This window comes from Oncorhynchus kisutch, linkage group LG1 (genome assembly GCF_002021735.2).
Source record: "Oncorhynchus kisutch isolate 150728-3 linkage group LG1, Okis_V2, whole genome shotgun sequence".
Classification (NCBI taxonomy): Eukaryota; Metazoa; Chordata; class Actinopteri; order Salmoniformes; family Salmonidae; genus Oncorhynchus; species Oncorhynchus kisutch.
This window is the reverse complement of record NC_034174.2, coordinates 64,266,923-64,284,867: the sequence shown is the minus strand read 5'-3', so window position 1 is coordinate 64,284,867 and position 17,945 is coordinate 64,266,923. Positions and strand designations below refer to the sequence as shown.

General features: G+C 41.1%; 2 protein-coding genes across 4 annotated transcripts in view; both read right to left on the bottom strand.

Annotated features, from left to right (window-relative positions):
* Positions 1-15,523, bottom strand: part of LOC109875951 (inactive rhomboid protein 2) — a 40,767-nt gene extending 25,244 nt beyond the window's left edge. Inside the window, exons 1-2 of one of the 2 annotated variants that reach the window (XM_020468405.2) lie at positions 15,388-15,523; positions 2,284-2,443 (exon numbers count right to left, since the gene is read on the bottom strand). The gene's annotated coding sequence lies outside the window, so the exon portion shown is untranslated. The remainder of the gene's footprint in view (positions 1-2,283; positions 2,444-15,387) is intronic. The other variant, XM_031829726.1, reaches the window with a different exon arrangement.
* A 442-nt stretch (positions 15,524-15,965) lies between these two features.
* Positions 15,966-17,945, bottom strand: part of LOC109875945 (peroxisomal acyl-coenzyme A oxidase 1-like) — a 28,410-nt gene continuing 26,430 nt past the window's right edge. For both annotated transcript variants that reach the window (XM_020468402.2, XM_020468401.2), the window contains exon 14: positions 15,966-17,713. In XM_020468402.2, coding sequence (XP_020323991.1) covers positions 17,663-17,713 — 51 coding nt within the window. In that variant the 3' untranslated portion in view covers positions 15,966-17,662. The remainder of the gene's footprint in view (positions 17,714-17,945) is intronic.

Genomic DNA, 17,945 nt, shown 5'->3' with positions numbered 1-17,945 from the left:
AATGGATCATAGCTTTCACCTGGTCAGTCGGTCATGGAAAGAGCAGGTGTTCTTAATGTTTTGTACACACTAATTTCAAGTCCCAACCCAGTCACACATCTCAGTAGTGAGTCACAAATGTGTAGTGACATACCCAGGGTGACAACTAGTGCCCCTATCACATGACTAATATATCACTAGCTCCCACACTCCGTCTCTCTCTCTCCACCCGCTCTCTGTGTACTTCAAGCCACTCAAGAAATCTAAACTTTTGGGGCCAGTGTTGAGAGTGGGGCTCTTGAAGATGTCATGACTGCGAGCAGGGTCCTTTTCATTAGGACACACACCAGAATACATTTAGCAACTGAAAACTAAAATGACAGTTTCTTATAGGACAAGCACCGGGTAGTTCCTCCCTGTTTCAGTCTGGTTTCTTTTGTTTGGTGCCTACTGAATGACCCTGGCCTTAAGTCATTAGCGTCAATGCTTCTTTTCCATACTTGGTGTTTGGTGCCACTGTGTGTTCCTGTACAAGTGTGTGCGAGTGCGTGTCCTCCTGCGAAAGTGCGTTACTGTCACTAAGCCCCTATAGCCCACAGAGTGCTGCTGTTGCATGTTAGCATGACGCCAAGCACAACTGCTACCTCACACCATAGCCCTGGACACAGGCAGACAGGAATGTGCTGGTTCAGAAATGCCTAGGTTTGGTTGCCCCCGGTGATAGCTAGTTACAGTTAGAAGTGGTAATGGCCTAGAGTCCAGTTCCCAAACATAGACAAAGGCAAGGGCAGTCGGTGTCATGTTTCACTGTCTGTCATAGGCTTCAATGTTGAACATGTCAGCCCAAGTACAGTTTAGCTGTGAGTTGATCTACAGTACCAGTCAAAAGTTGACACACCTTCTCATTCCAGGGTCTGTGCTATTTTGAAAAATAGCGAAGACATCAAAACTATTAAATAACACACATGGAATCATGTAGTATCCAAAAAAGTGTCAAAACATATTTTAGATTCTTCAAAGTAGCCACCCTTTGTCTTGATGACAGCTTTGCACACTCTTTGCATTCTCTCAACCAGCTTCATGACGTAGTCACCTGGAATGCATTTCAGTTAACAGGTGTGCATTGTTAAAAGTTCATTTGTGGAATTTCTTTCCTTCTTTATCAGTTTGAGCCAATCAGTTGTGTTGTGACAAGATAGGGGTGGTATACAGAAGATAGCCCTATTTGGTAAAAGACCAAGCCCAAATTATGGCAAGAACAGGTCAAATAAGCAAAGAGAAACAACAGTCCATGATTACTTTAAGCCATGAAGGTCAGTCACTGCTGAAAATTTCAAGAACTTTGGAAGTTTCTTCAAGTGCAGTCGCAAAAACCATCAAGCACTATGATGAAACAGGCTCTCATGAGGACCGCCACAGGAAAGGAAGACCAAGAGTTACCAGCCTCAGATTGCAGCCCAAATAAATGCTTCACAGAGCTCAAGTAACAGACATCTCAACATCAACTGTTCAGAGGAGACTGCGTCAATCAGGCCTTCATGTTCAAATTGCTGCAAAGAAACAACTACTAAAAGGACACCAATAATAAGAAGAGACTTGCTTGGGCCAAAAAACATGTGCAATGAACATTATACCGGTGAAAATCGGTCCTTTGCTCTGATGAGTCCAAATGTGAGATTTTTGGTTCCAACCACCGTGTCTTTGTGAGACGCAGAGTAGGTGAACGGATGATCTCTGCATGTGTGGTTCCCACCGTGAAGCATGGAGGAGGTGTGATGGTGCTTTGCTGGTGACACGGTCAGTGATTTATTTAGAATTCAAGGCACACTTAACCAGCATGGCTACCAGAGCACTCTGCAGCAATACACCATCCCATCTGATTTGCCCTTAGTGGGACCATCATTTGTTTAGTGGGACCATCATTTGCGCCAACTGCCAATTAATCGTCCTTTGTGTTCTACGCTAAGACTCTCTAAGACTAGATACCTATGCAGAAGTTTCACTTGTTGCTGTGAAATACATGACAACATCCACTGAAGAATATAGTGTAGCTTCAATGGCATCTTGTGCAGAGCTGTACAGTACAGATGCTCAGCATTCTCAGTTGTAGAATGCTGGATGCATTGTACATCACTGCTTCAATGTGAACACGAACTCCTGACACACAATGTATACATTTCAAAGTGCACAGCTGTTTCAAACAAATAACATAAATGAAACCAGTTAAATACTGTATCACCACATATTTTCTCAATTGACATAATTGTCACACATTTGGAGCTGTGGAACAGCATTCACACGTACTGCTCGACTCGCCTCCAGAAATGGGCGTTGCCTGACGATCCGTCTCTGTTATCTCCAACCACTCACAGCGGGGCGAAAGAGTAATCATCCTTCAGATGACTGCCTCATCACCACATCCTGTGACCAGCAACATCTTCTCTACCACCCTGATTAATGCAACCTGAAAGAGCATTTGAACCACAAGTCAGAACCTAAACTCAGCAACAACAAAAAAAACGTCCTTTCACTGTCAACCGCGTTTATTTTCAGCAAACTTACCATGTGTAAATAGTTGTATGAACATAAGATTCAAACACTGAGACATAAACTGAAAAAGTTCCACAGACGTGACTAACAGAAATTGAATAATGTGTCCCTGAACAAAGGGGGGGGTCAAAATCAAAAGTAAGTCAGTATCTGGTGTGGCCACCAGCTGCAATAAGTACTGCAGTGCATCTCCTCCTCGTGGACCGCTCCAGATTTGCCAGTTCTTGCTGTGAGATGTTACCCCCACTCTTCCACCAAGGCACCTGCAAGTTCCCGGACATTTCTGGGGGGGAATGGCCCTAGCACTCACCCTCCGATCCAACCGGTCCCAGAAGTGCTCAATGGGATTGAGATCCGGGCTCTTCGCTTGCCATGGCAGAACACTGACATTCCTGTCTTGCAGGAAATCACACACAGAATGAACATTATGGCTGCTGGCATTGTCATGCTGGATGGAGGGTCATGTCAGGATGAGCCTGCAGGAAGGGTACCACATGAGGGGGGAGGATGTCTTCCCTGTAACGTACAGCATTGAGACTGCCTGCAATGACAACAAGCTCAGTTTGATTATGCTGCGACACACCGCCCCAGACCATGACGGACCCTCCACCTCCAAATCGATCCCGCCCCAGAGTACAGGCCTCGGTGTAACGCTCATTCCTTCGACGATAAACGCAAATCCGACCATCACCCCTGGTGAGACAAAACCGCGACTCGTTGGTGATGAGCACTTTTGCCAGTCCTGTCTGGTCCAGCGACGATGGGTTTGTGCCCATAGGCGACGCTGTTGCCGGTGATGTCTGGTGAGGACCTGCCTTTTACAACAGGCCTACAAGCCCTCAGTCCAGCCTCTCTCAGCCTATTGCAGACAGTCTGAGCATTGATGGAGGGATTGTGTGTTCCTGGTGTAACTTGGGCAGTTGTTGTTGTCATCCTGTATCGGTCCCGCAGGTTTGATGTTCGGATGTACCGATCCTGTGCAGGTGTTGTAAGACGTGGTCTGCCAAAGCGAGGATGATCAGCGGTCCTCCCTGTCTCCATGTAGCGCTGTCTTAGACGTCTCACAGTACAGACATTGCAATTTATTGCCCTGGACAAAAGGGCAGTCCTCAAGCCTCCTTGCAGCATGCCTAAGGCATGTTCACGCAGATAAGCAGGGACCCTTGGCATCTTTCTTTTGGTGTTTTTCAGAGTCAGTAGAAAGTCCTCTTTAGTGTCCTAAGTTTTCAGAACTGTGACCTTAATTGCCTACCGTCTGTAAGCTGTTAGTGTCTTAGCGACCATTCCACAGGTGCGTGTTTATTAATTGTTTATGGTTCATTGAACAAGCATGGGAAACAGTGTTTAAACCCTTTACAATGAAGATCTGTAAAGTTATTTGTATGTTTACGAATTATCTTTGAAAGACAGAGTCCTGATAAAGGGAAGTTTCTTTTTTTGGTGAGTTTAGTAGATAAATACCCACGAAGAACTTTGAGAGACTTGCGAGAGACTCGAGATCTTGACAAATGTCAGACTTCAATAGATTTCAAAAGGACTGGTGTGAAAATGTCAATAGCATTCAAGATGTAACGTGCATATGCTTGGAAGAATGAGCAAAGACAGTCATCTCTTCACACCAGGGGTTGAATCAATCGAATTGTGTAGGAAAGTAACTTCAGAATGCATCAATACATCAGTGTAGCAACTGAAATCATCCCTTACTCTTGTCTACCTAACCACAATGTGTGTGGTAATGACTAGAGGTCGACCGATTAATCGGAATAGCTGATTAATTAGGGACGTTTTCATTACAAATCGATAATCATCCTTTTTGGATGCCGCTTATGGACGACTACATTGCAATTATCGAGGAGACTGCGTGGCAGGCTGACCACCTGTTACGCGAGTGCAGCATCAAAAGGACCAAGGTAAGTTGCTAGCTAGCATTTAACTTATCTTATGAAAAACTATCAATCTTCACATAATCACTAGTTAACTACACATGATTGATGATATTACTAGGTTAACTAGCTTGTTCTGCATTGCATATAATCAAAGTGGTGCCTGTTCATTTACCATCAAATCACAGCCTACTTCAACTTCGACAAACGGGTGATGGTTTATCAAAAGAACATTTGCAAAAAAAGCACAATCGTTGCACAAAAGTACCAAACCATAAACATCGATGTAATTCTTAAAATCAAAAACCTGCATATTTAGTTAAAATAAATGCATGTTAGCAGGCAATATTAACTAGGGAAATTGTGTCACTTCTCTTGCATTCAATGCAAGCAGAGTCAGGGTATATGCAGCAGTTTGGGCCGCCTGGCTCGTTGCGAACGACCGTAACTAATTTGCCAGAATTTTACATAATTATGACATAACATTGAAGGTTGTGCAAGAGGTTGACCGATTATGATTTTTCAACGCCGATACCGATTATTGGATGACCAACAAAAGCTGATACCGATTAATCGGTATTTTTTTGTAATAATGACTATTACAACAATACTGAATGAACACATATTTTAACTTAATATAATACATAAATCAAATCAATTTAGTCTCAAATAAATAATGAAACATGTTCAATTTGGTTTAAATAATGCAAAAACAAAGTGTTGGAGAAGAAAGTAAAAGTGCAATATGTGCCATGTAAAAAAGCTAATGTTAAGAATGTATGAAAGCTGGTGGTTCCTTTAACATGAGTCTTCAATATTCCCAGGTAAGAAGTTTTAGGTTGCAGTTATTTTGGAATTATAGGACTCTCTCTCTTTATTCCATTTGTATTTCATATACCTTTGACTATTGGACGTTCTTACAGGCACTTTAGTATTGCCAGTGTAACAGTATAGCTTCCGCCCCTCTCCTTGCATCTACCTGGGCTCGAACCAGGAACACGTCGAAAACAGCCACTCTCGAAGCATCGTTATTCATTGCTCCACAAATGCCGCAGCCCTTGCAGAGCATGGGGAACAACTACTGCAAGGTCTCAGAGCGAGTGCCGTCACCAATTAAAACGCTATTAGCACGCACCCTGCTAACTAGTTAGCCATTTCACATCGGCAACTCCTAATCTAGGGAGTTGATAGGCTTGAAGTCATAAACAGCTCAATGCTTGAAGCACAATGAAGAGCTGCTGGCAAACGCACGAAAGTGCCTGCTGCGGCCTACCACCGCTCAGTCAGACTGCTCTATCAAATCAGACTTAATTATAACATAATAACACACAGAAATACAAGCCTTAGGTCATTAATATGGTCAAATCGGGAAATTATCATTTAGAAAGCAAAACGTGTATTCTTTCAGTGAAATACGGAACCATTACGTATTTTATCTACCGGGTAGCCTCCCTAAGTCTAAATATTGCTGTTACATTGTACAACCTTCAATGTTATGTCATAATTATGTACAATTCTGGCAAATTAATTACGGTCTTTCTTAGGAAGAAATGGTCTTCACACAGTTCACAAAGAGCCAGGCAGCCCAAACTGCTGCATATACCCTGACTGCTTGCACGGAACGCAAGAGAAGTGACACAATTTCCCTAGTTAAAAGAAAGTCATGTTAGCAGGCAATATTAACTAAATATGTAGGTTTAAAAATATATACTTGTGTATTGATTTTAAAGAAAGGCATTGATGTTTATGGTTAGGTACACATTGGTGCAACGACAGTGCTTTTTTCGCAAATGCGCTTGTTAAATCATCACCCGTTTGGAGAAGTAGGCTGTGATTCAATGAGAAATTAACAGGCACCACATTGATTATATGCAACACAGGACACGCTAGATAAACTAGTAATATCATCAACCATGTGTACTTAACTAGTGATTATGTTAATGTTTTTATAAGATAAGTTTAATGCTAGCTAGCAACTTACCTTGGCTTACTGCATTCAACTTACCTTGGCTTCTTGCTGCACTTATGTAACAGGTAGTCAGCCTGCCATGCAGGCTCCTCGTGGAGTGCAATGTAAGGCAGGTGGTTAGAGCGTTGGACAAGTAACCGGAAGGTTGCAAGGTCGAATCCTCGAGCTGACAAGGTAAAAACCTGTCCTTCTGCCCCTGAACAAGGCAGTTAACCCACCGTTCCTAGGCCATCAATGAAAATAAGAATGTGTTCTAAACTGACTTTACTAGTTAAATGAAGGTATAAAAAAAAATACGGAATCGGCCACAATCGGTGTCCAAAAATTCCGATTACCGGCCCTAATTAAATCAGCCATTCCGATTAAATCGGTCAACTTCTATTGTGCAATGTAACAACAATATTTAGACTTAGGGTTGGTTGCCACCCGTTCGATAAAATACAGAACAGTTCCATATTTCACTGAAAGAATAAACGTTTTGTTTTCAAAATAATAGTTTCCGGATTTGAGCATATTAATGACCAACTGTGTGTTTATTATAACTATTTCTATGATTTGATAGAGCAGTCTGACTGAGCGGTGGTAGGCAGAAGCAGGCTTGTAAGCATTCGTTCAAACAGCACTTTACTGCGTTTGCCAGCAGCTCTTTGCAATGCTTGAGGCACAGCGCTGTTTATGACGTCAAGCCTATCAACTCCCGAGATTAGGCTGGCATTACTAAAGTGCCTATAAGAACATCCAATAGTCAAAGGTACAGTGCCTTGCGAAAGTATTCGCCCCCCTTGAACTTTGCGACCTTTTGCCACATTTCAGGCTTCATACATAAAGATATAAAACTGTATTTTTTTGTGAAGAATCAACAACAAGTGGGACACAATCATGAAGTGGAACGACATTTATTGGATATTTCAAACTTTTTTAACAAATCAAAAACTGAAAAATTGGGCGTGCAAAATTATTCAGCCCCCTTAAGTTAATACTTTGTAGCGCCACCTTTTGCTGCGATTACAGCTGTAAGTCGCTTGGGGTATGTCTCTATCAGTTTTGCACATTCCTCCTTGCAAAACAGCTCGAGCTCAGTAGGGTTGGATGGAGAGCATTTGTGAACAGCAGTTTGCAGTTCTTTCCACAGATTCTCGATTGGATTCAGGTCTGGACTTTGACTTGGCCATTCTAACACCTGGATATGTTTATTTTTGAACCATTCCATTGTAGATTTTGCTTTATGTTTTGGATCACTGTCTTGTTGGAAGACAAATCTCTGTCCCAGTCTCAGGTCTTTTGCAGACTCCATCAGGTTTTCTTCCAGAATGGTCTTGTATTTGGCTCCATCCATCATCCCATCAATTTGAACCATCTTCCCTGTCCCTGCTGAAGAAAAGCAGGCCCAAACCATGATGCTGCCACCACCATGTTTGACAGTGGGGATGGTGTGTTCAGGGTGATGAGCTGTGTTGCTTTTATGCCAAACATAATGTTTTGCATTGTTGTCAAAAAGTTCAATTTTGGTTTCATCTGACCAGAGCACCTTCTTCCACATGTTTGGTGTGTCTCCCAGGTGGCTTGTGGCAACTTTAAACAACACTTTTTATGGATATCTTTAAGAAATGGCTTTCTTCTTGCCACTCTTCCATAAAGGCCAGATTTGTGCAATATACGACTGATTGTTGTCCTATGGACAGAGTCTCCCACCTCAGCTGTAGATCTCTGCAGTTCATCCAGAGTGATCATGGGCCTCTTGGCTGCATCTCTGATCAGTCTTCTCCTTGTATGAGCTGAAAGTTTAGAGGGACGGCCAGGTCTTGGTAGATTTGCAGTGGTCTGATACTCCTTCCATTTCAATATTATCGCTTGCACAGTGCTCCTTGGGATGTTTAAAGCTTGGGAAATCTTTTTGTATCCAAATCTGGCTTTAAACTTCTTCACAACAGTATCTCTGACCTGCCTGGTGTGTTCTTTGTTCTTCATGATGCTCTCTGCGCTTTTAACGGACCTCTGAGACTATCACAGTGCAGGTGCATTTATACGGAGACTTGATTACACACAGGTGGATTGTATTTATCATCATTAGTCATTTAGGTCAACATTGAATCATTCAGAGATCCTCACTGAACTTCTGGAGAGAGTTTGCTGCACTGAAAGTAAAGGGGCTGAATAATTTTGCACGCCCAATTTTTCAGTTTTTGATTTGTTAAAAAGGTTTGAAATATCCAATAAATGTCGTTCCACTTCATGATTGTGTCCCACTTGTTGTTGATTCTTCACAAAAAAATACAGTTTTATATCTTTATGTTTGAAGTCTGAAATGTGGCAAAAGGTCGCAAAGTTCAAGGGGGCCGAATACTTTCGCAAGCACTGTATATGAAATACAAATGGTTTTGAGAGAAATAGTTGATGCTTCATAATTCCTATAATAAACTACAACCTAAAATTTCTTAACTGGGAATATTAAAGAACTGGGAATATTGAACCAGCTTTCATATGTTCTGAGCAAGGAACTTAAACATTAGCTTTTATACATGGCACATATTGCACTTTTACTTTCTTCAACACTGTTTTTGCATTATTTAAACCAAATTGAACATGTTTCATTATTTATTTGAGACTAAATTGATTTTATTTATGTACTATATTAAGTTAAAATAAAAGTGTTCATTGTTCATTCAGTATGTTGAAATATATATATATATATATATAAATTATTTATTTATTTTAAATCACCCGATTAATTGGTATCAACTTTTTTTGGCCCTCCAATAATTGGTATCGGTTTTGAAAAATCATTGATCGGTCGACCTCTAGTAATGACATTGCTCAAAGGGTTAGTTCTTTCCTTGTGATCAAATAGTTGAAGAAGTTTTGTTGAAAAATACAGTAGTATGGCAGGTCATCTGAACTCAAAGCTATGAGACACTCTGTCAATTTGAGCAATTGAAAGCTTCTCAGAGAAACTAGAGAATTCTTGTGAGAGATTCGTCACGGTATTCTTGGTTAGTGTTCTACTGTAGCTGGAGGGGAAATGTGTATTCCATAATAAACCGAATCTGCACTTCCCAGAGCATGCATGCAGGTCCAAACATGCATGGCAGAAAGCTTACCACAAGTATCACAGCTCCAACACCCCTACCGAGACCCCTAGCTGCCTTCAACGGCCGTGAATGTTTTGAATACAGACACCAAACTCAACAGGACAACCTTTCAAACAAGATCCAACATGGACAGTGCTGATATTTTCCAGTTACACGGCATGTCATGCATTTTGGCTTGTCGTGGGTGTAACCACATTAGAGAGCAGTACAGCACAAGAAGGAAGTCAGCCAGCTAGACAGCCAGCCTCCAGCCTGTGGAATGAGTCTATGGCTCACTCAGAGGATGAGAGCGATCTGAAGAAGACTCAGCGGGATACTACGAATCTGACACACACATTCCGCCAATATTCACAGACATTTTAAGTCAGATCCCTTCCTGGATCAGCACGCATCGATTAGAAAATGGATGAAGATTTGAACTTCTGATGCTTATGAGAATCAAAGTTAATATGTCGAAGTGCCACTACCAGAGCAGCCTTGCGTCCTTTCAGGTTGAGGTTTAGGTCCTTTTCCTATGTCGTGTCGAAGCAAAGGTTGATGTGTCAGACAGTATGGAAGCTGAATTTGCATAAGTTGTCATTACCATGACGTAGCAGGAAAAAATCCCAATGAGCCCACAGATACTATTGGGAAGAGGCATGTCCCTAAGAGAGACTCAAGGCTCTGCTTTCTGACAAGCATGTTGTGGCACAATAGCTGAGAACTGGAGCTGAAACCTAGGAGGGGCAGGGGGATTGCAAGCATGACTCAATAGAATCCGAAGAGGAGGAAAGACAGAATGGACGACTGTAGGCCTGAATGGTCATTATCCAGTTTCCATCCAACCATTTCATGCTGATTAATTACCTGGCGCATGGGGGAAAAAAAGTCACGACTGGGCTGATGGAAACAGGAAATGGCTGGACAATTTTATAAATGTCGACAAACAATTTGTTTCGTTCCGACATGGTCTAGGATCTTTTTGTGTCTGTAAAATGTATTATGCTAGCAATGGCTGTGGAAACACCTTCATGATCAAATATTATATAAATGACAAGGTAGGGGTGGTATACAGAAGAAAGTCCTATTTGGTAAAAGACGAAGTGTAAATAATGGCAAGAACAGTTCAAATAAGCAAAGAGAAATGACAGGCCGTCATTAATTTAAGACATGAAGGTCAGTCAATCCAGAATATTTCAAGAATTTTCAACGTTTCTTCAAGTGTAGTCGCAAAAAAACATCAAGCACTATAATGAAACTGGCTCTCATAAGGACCACCACAGGAATGGAAGACACAGAGTTACCTCTGCTACAGAGGATAAGTTCATTTGAGAGTTACCAGCCTCAGAAACTGCAGCTCAAATAAATGCTTCGCAGAGGTCAAGTAACAGACATCTCAACATCAACTGTTCAGAGGAGACTGTGTGAATCAGGCCGTCATGGTCGAATTGCTGCAAAGAAACCACTACTAAAGGACACCAATAAGAAGAGACTTGCTTGGGCCAAGAAACACGAGCAATGGACATTAGACCGGTGAAAATCTGTCCTTTGGTCTGACGAATCCAAATGTGAGATTTTTGGTTCCAACCGCCATGTCTTTGTGAGACGCAGAGTAGGTGAACAGATGATCTCAGAATGTGTGGTTCCCACCGTGAAGCATGGAGGAGGTGGTGTGATGGTGCTTTGCTGGTGACACAGTCAGTGATTTATTTAGAATTCAAGGCACACTTAACCAGCATGGATACCAGAGCATTCTGCAGCGTTATGGCATACCATCTGGTTTGCTCTTAGTGGGACTATTATTTGCTTTTCAACAGGACAATGACCCAAAACACATCTCCAGGCTGTGTAAGGGCTATTTGACCAAGGAGAGTGATGGAGTAGTGCATCAGATGACCTGGCCTTCACAATCACCCGACCTCGACCAAATTGAGATGGTTTGGGATGAGTGAAGGAAAGGCAGCCAACAAGTGCTCAGCATGTGGGAACTCCTTCAAGACTGTTGGAAAAGCATTCCTCATAAAGGTGGTTGAGAGAGGCTGCTGCCTATATACATAGACTTGAAATCACTGGCCACTATATACCGCTCTGACATTACTCGTCCATATATTCTTAATTACATTCCTTGATTTGTGTATTTTGGGTACATGTTGTGACATTTGTTTATATTACTTGTTAGACATTACTGCACTGTCATAGCTAGAAATACAAGCATTTGAGAATGCCAAGAGTGTGCAAAGCTGTCATCAAGGCAAAGGGTGTCTACTTTGAAGAATATAAAATACATTGATTTGTTTAACACTTTTTTGGTTACCACATGATATTTCATAGTTTTGATGTCTTCACTATTATTCTACAATGTAGAAAATTGTAAAAATGAAGAAAAACCCTTGAATGAGTAGGTGTCCAAACTTTGGACTGGTACTGTACACACACACACACACACACAGTGCATTAGGAAAGTATTCAGACACTGACCTTTTCCACATTTTGTTCCAACATTCTGAAATGGATTAAATAGTGTTTTTCCCAAATTAATCTACACACAATACCACATAATGACAAAGCAAAAATTGGTTTATAGAATTTATTAAGAAGAAGAAACTGAAAAAGTACAATTACATAAGTATTCAGACCCTTTACTCAGTATTTTGTGGAAGCAACTTTGGCAGCATATAGCCTGGAGTATTCTTGGGTATGACGCGAACATCTTGGCACACCTGTATTTGGGGAGTTTCTCCCATTCTTCTCTGCAGATCCTCTCAAGCTCTGTCAGGTTGGATGGGGTACGTCGCTGCACAGCTACTGGTCTCTCCAGAGATGTTTGATCGGGCTTCAAGTTTGGGCTCTGGCTGGGCCACTCAAGGACTTGTCCCAAAGCCCCTCCTGCGTTGTCCTGGCTGTGTGCTTAGGGTTGTTGTCCTGTTGGAAGGTGAACCTTTACCACAGTACGAGGTCCTGAGCGCTCTGGAGCAGGTTTTCATCAAAGATCTCTCTGTACTTTACTCTGTTCTTTGCCTCAATCCTGACTAGTCTCCCAGTCCCTGCCGATGAAAAACATCCCCACAGCATGATGCTGCCACCACCATGCTTCACCGTAGGGATGGTGCCAGGTTTCCTCCAGACATGACGCTGGGCATTCAGGCCAAAGAGTTCAATCTTGGTTTCATCAGACCAGAGAATCTTGTTTCTCATGGTCTGAGAGTCTTTAGGTGCCTTTTGGCAAACTCCAAGCGGGCTGACATGTACCTTTTACTGAGGAGTGATTGGCCTGATTAGTGGAGTGCTGCAGAGATGGTAGTCCTTCTGGAAGGTTCTCCCATCTCCACAGATGAACCCTGTAGCTCTGTCAGAGTGACCATTGGGTTCATGGTCACCTCCCTATCCAAGGCCCTTCTCCTCCAATTGCTCAGTTTGGCCGGCCAGCCAGCTCTTGGAAGAGTATTGCTGGTTCCAAACTTCTTCCATTTAAGAATGATGGAGGCCACTGTGTTCTTGGGGACCTTCGATGCTGCAAACATTTTTTGGTACCCTTCCCCAGATCTGTGCCTCAACACAATCTTGTCTCGGAGCTCTACGGACAATTCCTTCAACCTCATGGCTTGGTTTTAGCTCAGACATGCACTGTCAATTGTGGGACCTTATATAGACAGCTGTGCACCTTGAATTTACCACAGGTGAACTCCAATCAAGTTGTAGAAACATCTCAAGGATGATCAATGAAACAGGATGCACCTGATCTCAATTTTGAGTCTCATAGCAAAGGGTGTGAATACTTATGTAAATAAGGTATGTTTTTATTTTATACATTTGCAAAATGTTCTAAAAACCTGTTTTGCCTTTGTCATTATGGCGTATTGCGTGTAGATTTACGAGGAATTTTTTTTATTTAATCAATTTCAGAATAAGATTGTAACGTAACAAAATGTGGAAAAGGTTAAGGGGTCTGCATACTTTCCGAATGCACTGTATTTAAATAACCATCATAATGAAGTAAACCTGGAATTACACAATGATATGTTGTGTGGTCCTCCCACTATGACTCAGGAAAGCACGCAGTTTATTAGGCTACCGATTAAATACTGTAAATTACTGAACTTCACAGGGTGGTGAAAGTGCACCAACTACCATCTCTGAGCTCCTTTTCAATAAATATCAACCATCTTATATTGATGACAAGATGATCGATGCTTGGCTGCCATTTAACAGATAAAAATTATCTTGCTCTTATCCATAATAATCTCATCATGTAGGTAGCCTACCTGCACTGTATGTGCAAGCTGTTGGCTAGAGCACACAAGCCAAGACCAGAGTATGCACATTTGCAACATAACGCAACAGTTTGTGTCAAAACCATCAGTAGAGTTGAATATGCGATGGTCTTTTTATTTCGGCACATGGGAATTTGACCGCAAAAGTCAAATTTTTATCCTCAATAAGTCTGTTGGATGGAAACATCTCTGGTGGTATTTTTATGCAGATGTTATAATATTTGCATTCAAATCTGTCGCCAATTGGATGAAAACCTAGCTATTGTATCACTTCTAAATGTTTGCTCATCTGGAAAACCAACCTTGTTTCTGATTCTCAGTCCAGTCAACCGTGACCATTTGACTTTTTCTGTTTTCCTACGGCGTCAACCTGCAACCTAGGCATTTGCATAGGTTCCACTTCGCTCTCCTACATACACCTTGTTATCTTGACAGCAGGTGCACTTGTGGTGTAACAGAACTAACAGTTCAAGACTACTGATGCAGCTGTTGTGGGTGTGGTTGCTTAACAACATTCCATTCTTTGTTCCCAGTGAAATGCACTGCAGTACGCATCATTCAAAGGAAGAGATCTGGAAGACTCCATTGTTTGAAACACAAATGAATAAAAGAGCACTAATGATACAGACATTTTAAAGAAAGCCTGCCTTACTGGGGAATGGATTGTATATTGTAGGACTATCTTGAACTACTTATCTGCAGATTTCTACCAGTTTCTCAGCCCTGCAACAACGGTTGATAAAAACTAATGCTATACCAATCATTTCAGACTGGATTAAAATTATATTTTAGCCTTTATATAAAGATATAATACTCATCACACATTACGTTCTCACTATTTAACCCTATAAAGAAATGTTAACTCATGTACATTAATCTAACAGTTCAGTCAGTGACTGTGGCAAACATCTATCGAACTGCATGTTTGCGTATTCATATCATAACTTCGGCAACAAGTACATTATGTAGCAGCTATTTCACAATGTTGACCTGCATACTCACAGTGAGTGAGAGCCTGCATAATTGAGCGACTTGTTGCCTGGTCCATCCAGCACAGAGTGGGTTTGAACAAGTAGCCTACACTACTAGGCTACATGTACATGAACTACAGCTTTGTGACATTTCATGTATACATTATATACACATTTCATTGTTTTAACAGGTCAACAAAATTGTTTCCTTTCCGAATAATCAAAATCAAAATCAAAACCATACTGTATCCTGTCATGTCGTGTCAACAAACCAAACACTCCCACATTTTCTGGAAAAATGGGAGACCAACGGGAATTCCAACATGAGGCCAGTTAGCAGGCGTTTGACGGAAGTTGAACGAATGTTGTGTGAAGACGGAATTGACACATTTTACTTTAGTTAATTATTTTTCCCGGGCAGCGCAACAATGGAATATGAATATACGCATGTTTTCACATTTTAACAGCGCGCGTGCCATGATGTCGTTTGCGGTCCTTTGAGATTTCCAACGTTGAAATTGTTAAATGACTTTAGAATTCATTTTAATGTGACTTCCTCACACCTACACTTATATTGTTTCGCTGTCTGAAACTCCGATAAGAGGACTGGTCAAAACCACACATTGTGCTCACATTCGATCATAAACACATTTTGAAAAAACTATTAAATATTAGAAGAGAAAATAGGATACTCACCTTTAAGGAAAAATATATACGTCGCTTTCATCAGTGTTGCTCAGAATAAGATACAAGTTATGTTCCTAAAATTCATACAATGTAGCACCATCGTGTTACTTTCCTTCTCTCTCCAAATATCCTGATTTCGGCGAAGATGGGCGGAGTTAATACTAGACAGGCTCTGACCTATCTGATAAATGACAGATACACATAGAAGTCAAGAATGGTTTAGTAATCAAATGTATATAGTCCAGTTATGTCCGCAGTTGGACTTTTAATAGTTTTGGTTATGTTTGCATGATTGTGATTTGTGAAAGGGCATACATATAACTTGACAATATTGCTCTGAGTCCCGAAGCTTGACACTCCTACCACAATGGCCCTAAATGACGACGCAACAGTCGGACATGAGACTTTCCCAGCAAAAGCAATATCTCCCCCCAAAAACTAAAGCAAACTAACATTAAAGTCACCTGTGTTGCTATAGTAATATATGGAAAGGATAAGTGTGAGAGCACTTCATTTGACATTTCCACCCATGCAAGAATTAACACAATTCCAGAAGAAGAATCTACTCAAGAGAAACCCTGTCCAAAGGTTTTAAATAGAATGCATTGATTTATTGTAAAAGTACAGGTTCATTTCCTAAAAGGTACAATTTTCTGAATCAGATGCATTGCAGTGTTATAATCTAATGTACTAATATAATCTCTAATATAGTCTCTTCATAATCTTATTAATTATTACACTCAATCCATTATCCTCCATCCATTTGTAGAATTGGTTCTCGTAAATCTATTCCATTGAAATAAAATGTAAAAATGTTATGAAAACACTTGGCTCTGACTTATGAAATCAGACTTTTTTCCTAACACCATCTAGTGGTTGCTTCTGGCAGTCTATGAAACGATGTTAAAGGAAACCATGAACATCATTCGATACTTTTTAATATTTCCATTTTTTACTAAGATCATTAAGCATGACAAATTATTCACTTTTAAAACAATCAGTCTGAATGGATTTCCTATACTATCACAAAAATGCGGTAGCTACATTGAAATAATCATACATCCTCCTATTGCAACGAAAATCCACAAAATAAATTGATAAAGCATATTCTGAAATCAAAAATATATGCATGGACCATGTGTGATAATACTACCATGTTAGCTTCATTACAGTAAGACAAATTCCGATGGCACATAATTTTCCCACAAACTGTTTCAATCATGTATCAATCTGCAACATACTGTAAAAGTCAACAGCAGTAATCGAGTATAAAAATACTTATTTCATTGTACTGAAAAATGTACTTGTTCCGAATGCAACATCGGGGTTGTATTCAACAGGCACCAAACGAAAGAAAACTGACTGAAACAGATGGGGGGGGGACTATCTGGACTTGTCCTATAAGAACCTCTTTTTTTCTTTCCATTGCAAGACATTTTACCAGTGTGCCCTAATGAATACAACCTTGTTCTTCAAGCTAGTTTGATTTTCATGTCATTTCTTGGTAATTAAGCCCCACATGGTAGAAAACATCCTCAGGCATATATACACTAGCGGTTTGTATTAAGTACAAGAATTGAAAGGCCCCTTTTCTCAAATCACTAGTATCAGAATCACACACTGGTATAGCTTACTCATCAACTCGTTATTCACTAATCATATCCATTACCCCACATCCACAAACTCTCTCACACCTAGACAAGAGACAGGCACACCGTTGCTCATTGCAAACGACAACTGACCCGTCAATCACTACTAGACAACCATCCACAGTACATTAGTGTCAATTGCTGTCACATGCATGATCAGAAATGATCCAGATTAAAAATGGGATTCAACATATCTCAACAAATTGAGAGATTTGCAATGTGATCCAAAGAGCTTGATTAGATCACAAGGATCAGTCATTAATAAAACCCCTTCATCTTTAGGCCACCTCGCATGCAAACTAGTTTTGCTTCCTCTCCATCTTATGTTTTCTCAGACCTTCGATTAAATCCATTAACTAGGCACAGGATATATCAAACTCATAAACTAAAGTACTAGTTTAATACGTCCAGTAGAATGATTGATTCATTAGCAGCACATCAGTAGAGGTGGGGTAAGGAGGCTGGTCTCCAATGGTTCCCCTTTAAAAATGTTCCACCACCTATGGGTGGAATGAGCCCCTTCCGATTGGTGGACGGGCGGCGGCCATGTTGTGGTCCCACTGTTGGATTGGTGTTGTTAGTGTTTTTCCCGTCCCCGTAGTGGAGGGGTCAGGTGAGAAGGCTCAGGGGTCATCTTACAGCTTGGCCTGCAGAGGTTTCAGGTACTTGTGGTAGGACTCGTGGACCTAGAAGAGAAGGAAGGAGGGTCAATTTGAGTACTCTGCAGGTAGTCTCTTCCACCCACCGGCTACCCCTCTCTGTCGGTAGCAATAGCCTTGGGACTAGGTTACTCTGCAGGAGACTTACTACTACAGCAAATCATTCATTAGATTGCCATCTTTATGTAGGCAAACTACACAATGAACACAGAGATCATTTGGCTCTTGATCATAATCTGAAACAAATCCTTGTAAATGG